At 57.0% G+C, this 14,025-nt stretch overlaps 4 protein-coding genes across 10 annotated transcripts in view; 2 read left to right on the plus strand and 2 right to left on the minus strand.

The window, feature by feature from the left end:
• The first annotated feature begins 176 nt into the window (after positions 1-176).
• On the plus strand, positions 177-2,297 carry PARD6A (par-6 family cell polarity regulator alpha). Of its 3 annotated transcripts, none has more exons than XM_053915271.1 (3): positions 177-626; positions 991-1,213; positions 1,435-2,297. In XM_053915271.1, exons 1-3 carry the CDS (start codon positions 564-566, stop codon positions 2,187-2,189), a joined length of 1,041 nt encoding a protein of 346 aa, XP_053771246.1. In that variant the 5' UTR covers positions 177-563; the 3' UTR covers positions 2,190-2,297. The 3 variants fall into 3 exon arrangements, with proteins under 3 accessions (XP_053771246.1, XP_053771247.1, XP_053771248.1); XM_053915272.1 differs by having other exon boundaries at positions 1,438-2,297; XM_053915273.1 differs by having other exon boundaries at positions 177-614.
• Positions 2,298-2,415: 118 nt separating this feature from the next.
• On the minus strand, positions 2,416-6,003 carry ENKD1 (enkurin domain containing 1). Of its 4 annotated transcripts, none has more exons than XM_045191832.3 (8): positions 5,842-6,003; positions 5,530-5,629; positions 5,239-5,433; positions 4,502-4,674; positions 3,431-3,556; positions 3,169-3,332; positions 2,932-3,068; positions 2,416-2,840 (listed from the first exon to the last, which is right to left on the minus strand). In XM_045191832.3, exons 1-8 carry the CDS (start codon positions 6,001-6,003, stop codon positions 2,680-2,682), a joined length of 1,218 nt encoding a protein of 405 aa, XP_045047767.2. In that variant the 3' UTR covers positions 2,416-2,679. The 4 variants fall into 4 exon arrangements, with proteins under 4 accessions (XP_045047767.2, XP_053771245.1, XP_045047766.2 ...); XM_053915270.2 differs by having other exon boundaries at positions 2,932-3,083; XM_045191831.3 differs by having other exon boundaries at positions 3,425-3,556.
• A 70-nt stretch (positions 6,004-6,073) lies between these two features.
• On the plus strand, positions 6,074-7,854 carry C12H16orf86 (chromosome 12 C16orf86 homolog). Its single transcript, XM_024555840.4, has 4 exons — positions 6,074-6,204; positions 6,433-6,662; positions 7,003-7,223; positions 7,327-7,854. Exons 1-4 carry the CDS (start codon positions 6,100-6,102, stop codon positions 7,734-7,736), a joined length of 966 nt encoding a protein of 321 aa, XP_024411608.1. The 5' UTR covers positions 6,074-6,099; the 3' UTR covers positions 7,737-7,854.
• Positions 7,855-12,283: 4,429 nt separating this feature from the next.
• GFOD2 (Gfo/Idh/MocA-like oxidoreductase domain containing 2) overlaps positions 12,284-14,025 on the minus strand; it is a 30,198-nt gene continuing 28,456 nt past the window's right edge. For both annotated transcript variants that reach the window (XM_024556200.3, XM_024556201.4), the window contains exon 3: positions 12,284-13,862. In XM_024556200.3, the coding sequence (XP_024411968.1) occupies positions 12,964-13,862 (899 nt within the window). In that variant the 3' untranslated portion in view covers positions 12,284-12,963. The remainder of the gene's footprint in view (positions 13,863-14,025) is intronic.

Raw genomic sequence — 14,025 nt, forward strand, 5'->3', positions numbered from 1 at the left:
CTCTCCAGACAGCGGTGCATCTTTTGGACGTTCATCAAAACTACCTTGGCACCAGACAGGAAGGGGCCAGGGGCTGGCGCAGATGGAGAGGGAGGAATTTGGAACCTGAGGCTGCAGCCTAGGGTAGTCCGAGCGAATTGGCTCAAAGCTACTTCAGTGCAGTGTGACCCCGAAGGACTCAGCAAATATGATAACTCTGTTTTCTCATCTACAAAGTGCGCAGTCCTGTAAGGTTAGGAGAAATAGTAGCACTCGATACCCCTTCCCATCACTCTGCCCTCGGATTGGCCGAGCCCCTCCCCCAGGCTACACAACGCGCAGACCGTAGCGTAATGACGTAAGAGCTTACGAAGACGTCTCCATCCCCATCACCGTTTCCTAGGAAACGTGGACTCCGCGTGCCACTCTCCGTAGTTGGCCCCTTGACGTCATGGTCTGGATGAGAGGACACGGCCAGGGCTACCGCCAGGGGCGGGGCGGTGCGGCCGGCCAGGCCGCCGGACTGTGCACCTGCGCCTCCGCGGGCCGCCGGGGACACAGTCCACGTCCCGTTGGGCCCCGCTATGGCAAAGCCACGGAGAACGCCCGCGCGCAGTCCCGACAGCATCGTTGAGGTGAAGAGCAAAGTAAGGGCCCCTCCAGTCCCGGCTCCGGCTCTAGGTGTTTCCAATTCCCTCATTCTCCCCTTCCCGGCTCCTTGGTCCCACTTCCTTTTTCTTTTCTCTATCCTCCATGTCCCATTCTCTGGATTTTCTTCTTTTCCCGCACCCAGCCTCCTTCCTTCCTCCGGCCTCTAGAATTGCTCTGTGGCCTGGGTTACCTGGAGGGAGGGGAGAAGACCTTGGACAGCACCCCTTGTGCTGGGGCTGAGGTCTGGACTCAGCTGTTGCGGCAGCCCGCTTTCCCACCCCTGCCACCCTCGGACCTGTGGTGAAAAAGGACTCAGGCTCCATCCTGACCCCTCCTTTCCCCCCCACTCCCTGCCTCCAGTTTGACGCCGAATTCCGACGCTTTGCGCTGCCCCGCGCTTCCGTGAGCGGCTTCCAAGAGTTCTCGAGGTTACTGCGTGCGGTGCATCAGATCCCGGGCCTGGATGTGCTGCTTGGCTATACAGATGCTCACGGCGACCTACTGCCCCTTACCAACGACGACAGCCTACACAGGGCCCTGGCCAGTGTGCCACCGCCGCTGCGCCTGCTAGTGCAGAAGCGAGGTGAGAATGGGGTACAGTGGGCAGCTTCTGTGGGGTAGGGTGACAGGGCAGGTCTGTCATGCCCAGGGTACCCAGGCTTCACCCTTTGCGTACCCTGCCCTTGGCCTGACCTCCAAGTGGTAGGAAATAGCTACAGTGTCCCCTTCCCCCAGCCTGGTCCTGATGGAAAAGGGCAAATGGGAGAGAAGGGTTTCTGATCTAAGTGCCTCTCTCTCCTACAGCAGAAGCTGACTCCAGCAGCCTGGTCTTTGCCTCCAACTCTCTGCAGAGGCGTAAGAAAGGTCTTCTACTTCGGCCAGTGGCACCTCTGCGCACCCGGCCACCCCTCCTAATCAGCCTGCCCCAAGATTTCCGCCAGGTTTCTTCAGTCATAGACGTGGATCTACTGCCTGAGACCCACCGACGGGTGCGGCTGCACAAGCATGGTTCTGACCGTCCCCTGGGTTTCTACATCCGAGATGGCATGAGCGTGCGTGTAGCTCCTCAGGGCCTGGAACGGGTCCCGGGCATCTTCATCTCTCGCCTAGTACGAGGGGGCCTGGCTGAGAGTACAGGGCTGCTGGCAGTCAGTGATGAAATCCTCGAAGTCAATGGCATTGAGGTGGCTGGGAAGACCTTGGACCAAGTGACAGACATGATGGTCGCCAACAGCCACAACCTCATTGTCACTGTCAAGCCAGCCAATCAGCGCAATAACGTGGTGCGCGGGGCATCTGGGCATCTGGGGGGGCCTCCCTCTGCTGGGCTTGGGGCTGCCGAGCCTGACAGTGATGATGACAGTAGTGACCTGGCCACTGGGAACCGCCAGCCTCCCTGGTCCAATGGGCTGTCTCAGGGGCTTCCATGCTGGGACCTGCACGCAGATCGCCTCCTTCCCAGTGCCTGCAGCTCTCTGCCATCCCTAGATGATCAGGAGCAAGCCAGCTCTGGCTGGGGAAGTAGCACACGAGGAGATGGCAGTGGCTTCAGCCTATGACGTGCAAGGAAGCAGCCCCTTGCCCCTCCAGGGGACTTCCCCAGTGGGGGTTTCAGCTTGCTCACAGGGCCCTCTCAGTCTGGGGAGCATTAAAGGTTTTCTACAAATGCAGTTATGGTCCTTCTGTGTCCCAGCCCCAGCTTCTTCCCTGATCCCACAATCTTGCTTTCCGCCCTGGACGTGAGGCAGAGGTGATGAGGGCAGCAGAGACTCTCCTGCAGCTGAACAGCAGGAGGGCCACCATGCTTGGAATTTCTAGTGTAAGAAAAGTTCGATGGAAAGAAACTCCATTGTGTACAAAAAGTTTAATTTTGACAAAGGGATGAAGAGGCTGGGCTGGAATGGCCCTTCTCCAGCTACGACAGTGCTCTGGTGACACTGCCCCTCAACTGCTCCTGTCTTCGGACTCTGTGACGGGGCCTGATCCTGTCCTTTGCAACCATGCAGCGGTCCTCAACAAGGACCCCCATCACTACCCCTATCAAAGGGCTCAAGCATCCATCTTTATGAAGACCTTGGGGCGGGAAAAGATCTTGATGGCCTCCTCTACCTGCACCAGCTTCTGATCCAGCTCAGCGCGGTGACTCTGGGCCCTCAGTGAGTCTGCCCTGGCAGGCAGTAGCACCAGCTCACGCAGCAGCTGGCTCTGGCCTACAGGGGGCCCAGGAACAGTTAGTGTAAGGCAGGGGTGCATGGGGGGCCAGTGGGTTCCCCACCCAGTTCCCCCTGCCCACATACTCACTCTGGAGCAGATTGCTCAGGGTCTCCAGTCGCTGGTTCTCAGGCATACGAGTGTGGCCGGGGGGCACAGTGGGGTCCGGCTGGCTCCGTTGGCGGGCCTCAGCCTCCTGTCGCCACAGATCCCTACGCTCCAACAAGCTGTGGATGTACAGGCTTGGGGTTGATGATCCCAGAGCAGATATTGGCTCCCACCTGCCACATGCACCTGTCACCCTGGGTGTTGGACAGTGGGACCTACTAATGGGGCACGTGGCCCTTCTGTGTGGCATTGTAGTGCTCCTGGGCTCGTCGTTGCTGCTCCAGCACCTGTGCCAGGATCTGCAGCGAGCGGGAATGCCGCCGGGGGGCCCTCTTGGCAGTGCGGGCATTGTGGCTAATGAAGTCCACACCCAGGCCTGGTACCTACACGACATGGCAAGCGAGATGGGCAGACAGCATTGTATTGTGCCCCTAAACCCCCAGGATCCTTGCCCCACCTCCCAGCCTACACATACTTGCACCTTAGCATTGGGATCTGATGGGGTTGGCTGGGGACTGGGGACACGGGGAGGTGGGAGCCCGGGGCCGCAGCGAGAGTGTGCCCGCAGGAAGTGTGCCGTCTCTGTCCCAGAGGCAGGACCAGGCTCCTGAAGGGCAGGGCATAGAAAAGGGATCAGTCAGGCTGTGGTCAAGGTCTTAAGACCTGTCTCTCCCTAGCCCTATGCGCCTCCTCCCTCTTAAAGGAGCACTTCTCATCAGCATCTGAACAAGTGTGCCTCTCATATCCTTAATGGCAGACCACTGCTTCTACCTCAGTCTGGGATCTAGTTACCGTTCTCTTTTTCGCTCCTTCCTAGCCAAACTTCCTGGATCTGCCCCCTCAAGGTCACTGACGGCTGGTCTCAAGCCCTTAAATCCAGGGTCACTTCCCTGGTCTCATTATCCTCAGCCTGATGCTCAATAACTCCTAGATCTCACTCCTGGAATCCAGACCCGATTCTCCATCTGCTTCCTGGACACACTCCCATCCTCTGGCAGTCCCACAAATGCTTCAGTTTCAACACATCCACCTATGACCTTACTGTCTTTTCTCTCAACCCTGCTCTTCCTTCTGAGACCCTTTGATAGAGAAACGGTGCCACCATCTAGTCAAGACAGAGTCCCACCACCATATTCCTGTCCCTGACCTTCCCACTGTCCTTAGAAATAAAGGTGGAAATATGGGTTATATGGTCCTTTATGATATGGGTCCCGCTGACTTCTTAGCCTACCCACGTGCTCTTACCCCTCACAGCAGACTGTACACAGCATCCCCACTGCCCGCACTCTCTCCAATTGCAGGACTTCTGTCTGTGACGTATCATCTCTATAGAATGTTCTCTTCCATTCTCCCCTTGCCTAATTCCTCCTTGCCCCTCAGGATCACCCAGCCATCACCACTTCTGAGAAGCCCCTGCAGCAGAACCAGCTCTCTTAGTCTCCCACTGCCTTAGTCCCCTGTGATTTTCCTCTCTCCCCATAATTCAGATTGGGGTATAATTCACCACTTGGTAAATAAGACCAACAATACTTCTGCCCCCTGAGGCAGGTACCTGCAGTTGGGCCTTGACCCGGGACTGAACTTTGTTGTATTTGGGAGAGCGCCACAGAGCCTTCAGGGGCCTGGGCTGGCCCTGTTCCCGGCTGCGCTCCTGCTCGCGGAAGCGCTTCTGGATCTCCTTGATCCTCCTCAGGTTCTCCTTCTCATGGTCTTTAGGGTCCTTCCCTGGGAAAAAGATGTTGCCAGGCTCTGCCCTACATACAGCCTGCGAAATCCACCTCCTACTAGGTCACGTACGGCCCGACCTCTCTATCTGAGACCCTATACAGGTACTCCACCTCACCATCCTGTGTCTTTCCTGACATGGTAATTATCTTCTATCTCTGATATTTTCTACATTTGTATTGGGGAGTTTATCGTTAATCATCTTGTACATAATACTCATCCCACTTGCTTACTGTCTCCCACACTCACTCAATGATGGCCCATGTTTGTCTTCAACCTAACCTGTTTTCATAGCATGCATTGGGCCTGGCACACAGCAGGCACTAAACAACCACTGTTTCATTGACTCCTGAATTCACGAAGATGAGCTAGGGTTTCCTGGGGACTACCTCATTCAGTCTTCTTCTGCGGGAAGGTAGTGCATCTACCTCACCCCCCTTTTATAGTTGGGGAAAGTGACACTTAGCAAAGTCTGAGCCCTGCCCAGGGCAGGAAGAGCAACAGTTTTTGATTTCAGGTTTTGATCTCAGATTTGCTTCGCTGCCCTTCCTGCTTGGAACTTACTTTTGGGAGAGGCCCCTGGGCCTAGGGTGATACCCCCAAGTTGCAGAAGCACACCCCCCACGCCGCACCGGCCACGTTCTAGGATCTGTCTGGCTCCAGGACGTATGCGGGGGCCGCGGGGACGGGTGTCCTCGAAGTCTGGGTCCGAGGTCAGCAAGTCCAGCTTCAGCGCGTTCCCCTCAAGGCGCCCCTGGGCTGAGGGGTCGGACGGGGCGGAGTGCGGGGGTCAGTGATGGAGTGCAACCCGAGCCTCACTCTGGCCTCGCTGGGCCGTGGCACCCCCCAACTCACCCGAGGCGGGCCTCCGGTAGTAGTCAGGACAGAGCGTAGGGTCTGGGGGGATGGGCCCCGAAATGCGGGACGGGCCCTCGCACATGCCGCCTCCGTTGCCCTGTAACGGTGCACCGAGGCCTGCCAGGCTGCTTATCTGGAGCCCCGGACCTCCTTCCTCAGCCTCGTGCTTACTCCCCTGACTGGACCTTGACCCGGGCCGCCCGTACCCTCCCTTCCCGTTCTGGGCTTGCACTAGCCGCCTCCACTCCTAGCCCACTTCTCGAACCCGTTCGCAGCCCCTCCCCCTCAACAACCGGGCAAGGGGCTCACCAGAGCAGGGGTTTGCAGCTTGCAGCTGCTACCGGACAGGTTTGCTGTTGCCAAGCAACAATAGTTTCCGTCTGAGGTCAGGGGCCAAAGCCCTTGGCGCAAAGCTTTCTGGGGCTTGTAGTTCCAGGTGAGGGTGGAACTGAATGGTCGCCAGCCGCTCATCCCATCTACGCTCTGTTCCGCTCCTCGGGATCCTCTCCGCCTTCCCCCACCACAGTCCCCTAGCAACCGTCGAGGATGTGCTGATTCTGCGCAGCCATGGACTCAGCGGGGACTGAGAGACGACCTGGGGCCCAAGACGGGACAGCCGATGGGGCCGCACAGTTCACGGAGGCACCCAGTGATCACGCTCAGAGCTCTGAGGTGACTACCAGGGCTATCTAGTCTTTAAACTCGTGGCCTCGGCGCTTTTGAAGGCCAAACTCTGTGCGCTGACTCCCTAACTGCCAAGACGGTCTCCACAGGGGGGCAGGGGTGCGGGCCCTGCAGACCCTTCATCTGCATTTGGTGTCTAATGTTGGGTGTCTGACTGACTGATCCCTGTACCCTTTGCCTGGCTATGATGACCAGTTACCTATGTGTTGCCTCTAGTGTCCAGGAATGAGAAGCCAGGGCCTGGTGACAGCCCATGAGGCCTGTGGGACCCAGGATGCAGACAAGTGTCCAACAGGACCAGTGTCAGAGCCAGAGCTCCAGGAGGAACGACCCAAGCTGGAAGAAGAGAGGCTCAAGCCAGAGGTGGAGGCACCAGAGGAGAGAGGCCCCAGACCTGTGGCTTCCGTTGTGAGGTCCAGCCATGGTCCCAAGAGAAAGCCTGTCAAGTGAGGGCGCTTCCTGAGGAAAGGAGCAGCAGGGCTGCTGGGGTGGGGGTGGGGGGAGGTGTCATACCCCAATAGGATTCCGAACTCCTGCACGCCTGTAGGGCGCATCCTTAGCCCCTGCCACCACCACCCCTCCTCATCCCTCTTCCTTTAGAGAGTCTCAAGGCCTTGTAGGGGACTGAGCTCCCATGAGCTTTAAGACTTGTCCAGCCTGGGGGCCTCATTGACCAGGAAAGGGACAAGAATTGGGCCTGGGGTGGTGGGCATGTGGGTCATTCCCTAGGCTCAGCGTACAGAAGACAAGGCTGGAGGCTGCCTCCTCAGGCCTCCTGTCCCCCAGCTCCCCAGGGCCTAGTCACCAAGCCCATCATCCTAAGGCTGAAGCTGAGCTGTCCCAGGGGATGCCACTGCAGAAGGACGACTTGGAGGGTAGCCACAGCAAGCCCTCACCGTCTGCCAAACAGCACAAAAAAGCCAAGAAACGCAAGAGTCTGGGGGCCCCAGTGCTCCCAGCTGTGGCCAACACAGCGTCTGCGTCGTCAGAGACCTTGGGGCTGGAGCGTGAGTGGTAATCCCTGGGCCTTCCATTGTCCCCCCGCCTGCTGGACCCCTGACATGGCACAGCTTGGCGCTCCAGCCCCTTTTCTGCCCCGGACCCTTGCAGGAAAGGCCCAGCGCCTACGGCCCCTGTACCAGTACATCAACTACTGCAACCCTGAGCTGAACGAGGCAGGGGAAGGGGATAGGGAGGCTGAGGTGGAGGTGGAACCTCAATTGGAGCTGACCCTGGTCCCCGAAGAGGCCTGTCTGGAGCAACTGCCAGCCTTGCTGCCTGTGGCAGGTGAGCTGGGCTCAGGTCTCACTTTGCCCTGCCCCAATATGCTCGTGTCTCCCACCCATGCTCTGGTTCCCCTTGGAGAGGAGGCTGCAGAGGAGCCTGGGGGTTTGCCCAGCTTGGGGGTCAGTGGCTTACTCAAGACTGAGATGGATAAGTCAACTCAGGTGGACATCAACAAGATGCTAAGTGTCTGTGCTGCCCCACTTGTACCCCCACTCTCCCCTCAGTACAAGTGACTGTCCCACCCCATGGGTGGCTCCTCTCCTCCCAAGCCTGAACCAGAGAAGAAGCTTATGGGCTTCAGCGCTCAGGGGGAAGGGGGAGTTTGGGCCCTGCCCCCACTTGGGACCTTGGACTTGCTGAAAATAAACATTTTTCCTTTTCTGAGACTTCGACTCCCCATATAAGATGCCTGAAGAGGGAGGGCCTGGGAAGAAGGGTGGAGCTGCCCCAGGGCAGGGTTTGAAGCCTGACTGGTCATCTGGATCACCCACGAGTTCCTATGTGACAAAAGTAGCAATTCGAGCAAGCGCTGCCTCAGATCCAACCGAATCAATCTGCAGGGGTGGGACCTGCAGGCAAAGGCTCCTCCAATAAACCTGAAGATCAGACAGAAGAGCAGTGAGGATGGAAAGGGAGGTGATGAGGAACTTGGGGGCAGAGAAAGGAAAGGGACTGTCAGGTCATGAAGCAGGTGCTTGACCTTGCTCCCTGTCTGCCAGGGAAGGGCTTGCATTTGGTGTGGCCTTGAGGGGACCAACAATTGGGATACTATCCCGCTGAGGTGGCGACGTTCATCTGCCTGCCCCAAGCCCGGCAACTTTGGAAGGCTTTATTTTTAGACCACAGCTGGACCAGGCTTTGCCCACAGAGTGGCCCCTGGTGACAGGGGATCGGTGCCTTTTTCCTGGCAGGCAAGGGATGGTGGTTGAGGTGAATGATATCCTTGGAGTCTTGCAGCCAGATTACCAGGTGACTGCTGCTTCTCACCTGCAGGGCTCTCTGAGAGGAGGCGGCCAGCGCTGGCCATTTTGTAAACTGTCATATCCTGCTGCTTCCTGGTCTTCCTGCATGTCCCTCCAACACCATACACACAGGGACTTTCAAATTAAATGAATAATTTCTCCTCCCTCCAACCTGCTTTCGCTCCTGTATCTCACCTACACAATCGTTCGGTCCCAAACCCTGGGTGGCACCACAGACCCTCCTCCTGTTCGTTGCCCACTGACTCCTACAAGCTGATCAGGCATCAAGGACAGTGATTTGGCTGCACACACCCCGAACCCAATGGCGTTGCTCCCCCTCTAGGCTCTGCTCCTCTTAACTCAGCGGCCTCGTAACTTTTCAGTAGTTTCCTCTCACTCCCTGACTAGTACACCTTTTATTACTTTCACTCCCTGCATGTGGGGTTTCCACAGCCCAGAATGCCTTTATTCCTTCACCCTTCCCCCTGGCTGGCGCACACAGACCCCCGAGGACTCAGGGCGCCTTGTTTCCAGGCAGGCCCGTGCTGCCCTGCATCAGTGCCCACACACTGCCATCCTTGTGGTTACTAACCGTCTGCAGGACTAGACCGTGAACTCCCTGGGGGCCTTGGTCATCGCATCACAACCGCCCGGCAGAGGGCCCCATGAAAGGCACCTGGATAGGGAGACCAGCGTGAGGAGCTGAAGAAGCTACAGAGGGACAGGTCAGGATCCGAAAAGCTGAAGTTGGCCAAAGACCACACAGCTGTGTGTGAGACCCCTGGAGTGATGGCTGGGCAAGGTCACTGAAAGGCATGGGGTGGGCAGGCCCAGATGGAAGCAGAAAGAAAACAGGCGTCACATAAGGCTGCTCCCTCTTTCAGAGATCGCTTGGAGGCACATGGCCCCATGGCAAGGCCACAGAACAAGCCACGGGGTCAGGACACTTATTCTTTCTGCCCATGCTTTTCCCTGGGTAGTAATTTGACCACCCCAGGAAATACTGTCCACAGGGACCATGCTGACTGAATAATACCCATAAGGGTGAACATGGATTCTCTGGGATTTTTCAGAGGTAGAGGGCCCTTCAAGATAACTGAGTCTGACCTCCTCACTTTATGGTTGAGGAAGTAGAGGCCTGGAGAGAAATGGCCTTGCATGAGGCCCACCCTCTCCTGAGCCCTGCAGATCTGAGGACCCTATGGCTCTCTGGCTAAGGCCTGACCCAAGAAGGCCAAGCATCTGCTTTCCCTGTGTGGTTTCCAGGGCTGGAGGTGTGGACCAGGCCGGCATTGATAAGGGAGCTCTGTTCCTATCTTCCAACAGATAATGTAGGAAACAGGAACCATAGAAGAAAAAAAACCAGTCTACATATCCTGAGGCCCATTACCTGACAAGCTTGTCTAAGCAGGGGGGGTGACAGGAGCCACAGAAAGGAACAAGTCACACTGCTCCTAGCAGCTCAGTCTAAGGGGGAAATGCAGCCGCAGCACGGTGCAGAGAGACACACCATGCTGCGGATCAAGACTGCAGGACCACAGGTGGTGGGGGTGACTGTCGCTACTCCTAGAAGAGTGTGACAAAGCAGCCCTCCAGCTGACTCCTGGCGAGCTGGGTGGCCTTCCAGGCAAAGGATGTGCCAGGGACGAAGCCTTGCTAGTGTGGAAGATGTCAGCCCCAGGCAGGAGGGCCACCCGGCATGGCTGGAGCACAGGCACAGACATCAGGCAATCAGGTTGGGTGAACCTGGAAATGGTGAGGAGCAGAGTAGTCAGGGAGGGATCTGGCCTGACATTTTGCAGAGGTCACTTGGGCAGCAGTGTGAAGGACAGAATGAGAAATGGGGAGACTGTGAACACTGAGGTGAGGAGACTGCCATTTCTGTCTGGGTACGAGGCCTAGATTTGGCTGGGGTTGGAAAATAAGAACCAGGTACTTTGGAAATTCTCTTCTAGTTGTAACGGAGAGGAAAAGTTGACTGAACTTTCACTGGCTGGAAAAACTTCATTTGCTTTGACCCAGGGAAGATCCTGAGGTTCCGGACACAAGTCCTGGGAAGTGATGCTGCCTTCCTCCAGGAGGGGGCAGTGCAGGACAAGCCTGTAACAGTTGCAGGCTCAGTTGCCCCTGGGGACCATCACTGCCGGCTTCCTGGGCCACAGGCATCTGGGCCACTTCAAGGCACATCTCTTCCCTGGGACCAACCCAAGAGATACACGACAGTAAAGATGTCTAAGGGATGGCCATGGACCTGGACTCTGGGGAGTGCCAACGGGGGACCTGTTACCCCTGGGGCCCTGATGAAAGTAGCTCTGCACTAAGTCCACCATGGTCTGCCCCAGGACTTCTGGGAATACATCTCTGTAAACAGGGGTTTGCTGCAGAGCTCTCCAAAACCTAAGCAGTATCATTGTGAGCCAGCAACACGGCCCTTTCTGAAGTCGGAGCACATGGATAAGGCAGAATACATGCAGTGCTTTCTCAGTCAATCCCCACATTTAGGAGGGATCTCAACATCCTAGTAACACGCAGAAGGACTGACCTGGAACTGACCGGATGGTCCCTAGGAGGAAGGGGGCAGCTTCTCTTTGGACTCTACCAGCGTCTTGACTGGTGAGGCTCTCTCTCTGCCCGCCGGCCGTCCGCCTCCCAGTTCAGGCCAGGCTGAGAGTCTTGCAGCAGGGAGGAGGCACTAACCTCGGTGGGGAACTAAGCAGGAAACTAGCGAGGAGGGGCGGTGTCTGGGCACTCGGAGTCTGAGGAGCCACAGGAGTCGGGGAAAGAGTAGTTCAGGGTCAGGCTCCGCAGTCAAATGGCCCTGGCCAGGCTCCTGACTGCGTCACTTACAACTTAGAGGAGAGAAGTAACTTTGCTCCTCTGCCTCAGTTTTCTGATCTGAATAGGGCAATATTAATATTAGCACCTCAGAGAGTGGTTTGGGTATTAAATAATACACACAATACACATAAAATGTCTACCCCAGGGGGCCCAGCAGGCAACAAGCACACTCCAGCACTAGTCACTGTTGTTTTACCTCACCAAGACAAGGCACGAAACCAGGACAGTACGGGAAAACTGGCCTGCTGATGTTCATAAGGGGTGCGGAGAGGAAGAGGGAGACCTCCTTGAGTCTTTCTCTTCCTGGCAAGGCGCGCAGGGCAGGGCAGAGAGGGAAGGGTAGAAGACGGGAGAAGTTCGCTCTAGGCTTAATCCTGGCAGGCTGGCAGTGGAACAGAAGGTTGGAACATGTCCTTGCCCACCCCCAGCCCCCACCTCTGACCAACAGGGCTAAAAGGCTATCCCTTTGTAGAACACAGGCTAATACACGCATGGCTGAGGACTGGCTGGCTAGGCCGGTCCGTGTTTAGCCATACGCACCCCAAGGGGAAGTGTGTGGGGGCACTCCCCCTGACGTTGGCCCTGTCCAGACTCCTTGGGGCCATTCCTCACCTTCCCTCCCCCAGGGTTCCCCTGGAGCCAACTTCAGTTTTAAGAACACAACCTCTCCTGACCAGCAGCCCAAAGAGGCTCCAAATTCTCCCACTCTCTCCCTGGACCAGGAGGCCCTGAGTCCTGTTTGTCAAGGAAAGACTTTTCTTCGGAGGGCTCCTGGGGTCTGGTACCAAGGGAGGAAGGTGGGAGCTGAGGGCAGGTGGTGGCAGGAGCCCGCGTGGCCCGCCCGCCAGACAGCGATGGATCCGGAAGTCAGAGCTACTGTGGAGCCACCAGGAAAGGGGAAAACATAAACAATCTACAGCAATAAGCAAGCCTTTCATTACTAAAGAAACCTACCTACCAAATAGCCAACCACCACATGCCACCGTGTCCGAGTTTGATTTATTTATTAACATCAGATGTTCCAGAGCTGTCCCTTGTCTCCTCTCTGGCAAATCAGGGACCCTCTGCTCTAGTCAACAGCCCCCAGAGCTCTTCTAATGGAGAATCCATCCTCCCTGCTGGGGAAGGGGCAGCCCGAAAGCTGGGCGGGCCTGGTCACATGGGAGGGAGGGCAGGTGCAGCTCCCAGAGGCTCGGTAACTTGGAATCCTCCCAGTTCCTGGGACGCCCTAAGCCCAAGAAGGGCATGGAAACAAGGCTTCTTGTCATTTCCCCTCAGGCCTGAGGAATCAGCCAAATTGGCTCCTCACTGTGCTTTCTCATCCAGTTAGGACTACAAATGGGCTGAAGCCCCCTAGTCAAGCTTCTGCTGACCCCGCTCACCAGTATTAACTACACAGAGACCTGGTGGCAGGTCTGCCTCTCACTCATTGTGCTAGGCCACTCGGCCACAGCCACAGGAGCGTCACTGCCCTGCAGGTCTGAGGAGGCAGTGAGTGCTAGAGTGGGGTTTTACGGGGCCACCTTGGGCTTCAACTGGACCCTGCCCAAGCTGACTTGTTAAATAAAAGACAATGTCTATGCTACAGCCAAGACCTCCCACCCTGCTCCTGGTCCCTCCCTGGCCCCTTTGCCCCACGGCAGGGAGCCCACGTGCAGGCTCACAGGTTATTCCGCTGGAGCGCTTCACATAGGTTCTGGTTCGCATCAGGTTCCTCCGTCAGCACCTCCACAGCTTCCCACTCCCCGGATCGGCTGGACCTTTTGATGGCGTCCACCACGCTCTGCATATACAACCCATCCTCAAATGAGGCGGCCATGGAGACGGGGGTGTGGTCCCATGTGCGGCGGTCCCCCTGCCCCTGGAAGGACTGGCGCAGGGCCTGCACCATGTAGACCATGCCCTTTAGGTAGAGCAGCGGGACATCCTCCGACCCCTGCTCAGGCAGCCCTGCGTCCACAGCCAACGAGTCCCTCAGTAGCAGCTCCTCCTGTGGGGCAGAGTTCTTCTGCCCATAGAGGTCAGCTCCCCGGGCAACAAGGCGTCCTGCAGAGCCTACGACCATGACCTCGTGCACAAAAGCACCTGGCATGTTGAAGTTGAGTGTTACTGTGCTGCATACCCCCCCGCCCATGAGCATCTGGAAGAAACAGAAGTCATCGCTGGTGACATGCCGGATGCCACGAATGGCTGCGTTCTGCCTCACAAAGGTCTTGAGGAGCCCATGAACCTTCTCGGCTCTCCGGCCAGTCAGGTGGGTCAGCAGGTCCACGATGTAGGTGCCCATGGTGTGCAGGCCCCCACCGCCCATAAGCTCATCGCAGATCCAGCCATAGTTGGGGCTGAGCAGGCTGCCTGAGTAGATGCGGGCATCGCAGATCATCACTGCACCCACGTAGTGCTCGGCGATCAGCTGCTTCATGCGCACGAAGGCAGGCAGGAAGCGCAGCACATTTCCCACCAGGCTCATCAGCTGTGGGTAGTAGCGTGAGGCTGTCACCATCCGGAAGGCATCCACCGAGGTTGCTGCCTTCTCACAAACCACATTCTTCCCAATACCTGAGAATAAAACACAACAGGAAATGTCCAAGTCCCAAGGGGTTTACACTGGGAAAATACACTGTATTTTCCGAAGGCAGATGGACTCAGGAAAGTCTCTTGTGAGATCAGATGGTGGCCTGGGACAAGAGGAAAGGTGACTCCAGCTTGGATAAAAATGGTA

Source organism: Desmodus rotundus, chromosome 12 (genome assembly GCF_022682495.2).
Source record: "Desmodus rotundus isolate HL8 chromosome 12, HLdesRot8A.1, whole genome shotgun sequence".
NCBI lineage: Eukaryota > Metazoa > Chordata > Mammalia > Chiroptera > Phyllostomidae > Desmodus > Desmodus rotundus.

Coding starts and splice junctions, on each gene's coding strand:
- C12H16orf86 (XM_024555840.4), top strand. CDS start 6,100: ATGGACTCAGCGGGGACTGAGAGACGACCTGGGGCCCAAGACGGGACA. Junction 6,205..6,432: donor ATCACGCTCAGAGCTCTGAG/GTGACTACCAGG, acceptor TGTTGCCTCTAG/TGTCCAGGAATGAGAAGCCA. Junction 6,663..7,002: donor CCCAAGAGAAAGCCTGTCAA/GTGAGGGCGCTT, acceptor CCTGTCCCCCAG/CTCCCCAGGGCCTAGTCACC.
- ENKD1 (XM_053915269.2), bottom strand. CDS start 6,003: ATGAGCGGCTGGCGACCATTCAGTTCCACCCTCACCTGGAACTACAAG. Junction 3,333..3,424: donor ATCCCAATGCTAAGGTGCAA/GTATGTGTAGGC, acceptor CATGTCGTGTAG/GTACCAGGCCTGGGTGTGGA. Junction 2,841..2,931: donor CCTGAGCAATCTGCTCCAGA/GTGAGTATGTGG, acceptor GGCCCCCTGTAG/GCCAGAGCCAGCTGCTGCGT.
- PARD6A (XM_053915271.1), top strand. CDS start 564: ATGGCAAAGCCACGGAGAACGCCCGCGCGCAGTCCCGACAGCATCGTT. Junction 627..990: donor TCGTTGAGGTGAAGAGCAAA/GTAAGGGCCCCT, acceptor CCCTGCCTCCAG/TTTGACGCCGAATTCCGACG. Junction 1,214..1,434: donor CCTGCTAGTGCAGAAGCGAG/GTGAGAATGGGG, acceptor TCTCTCCTACAG/CAGAAGCTGACTCCAGCAGC.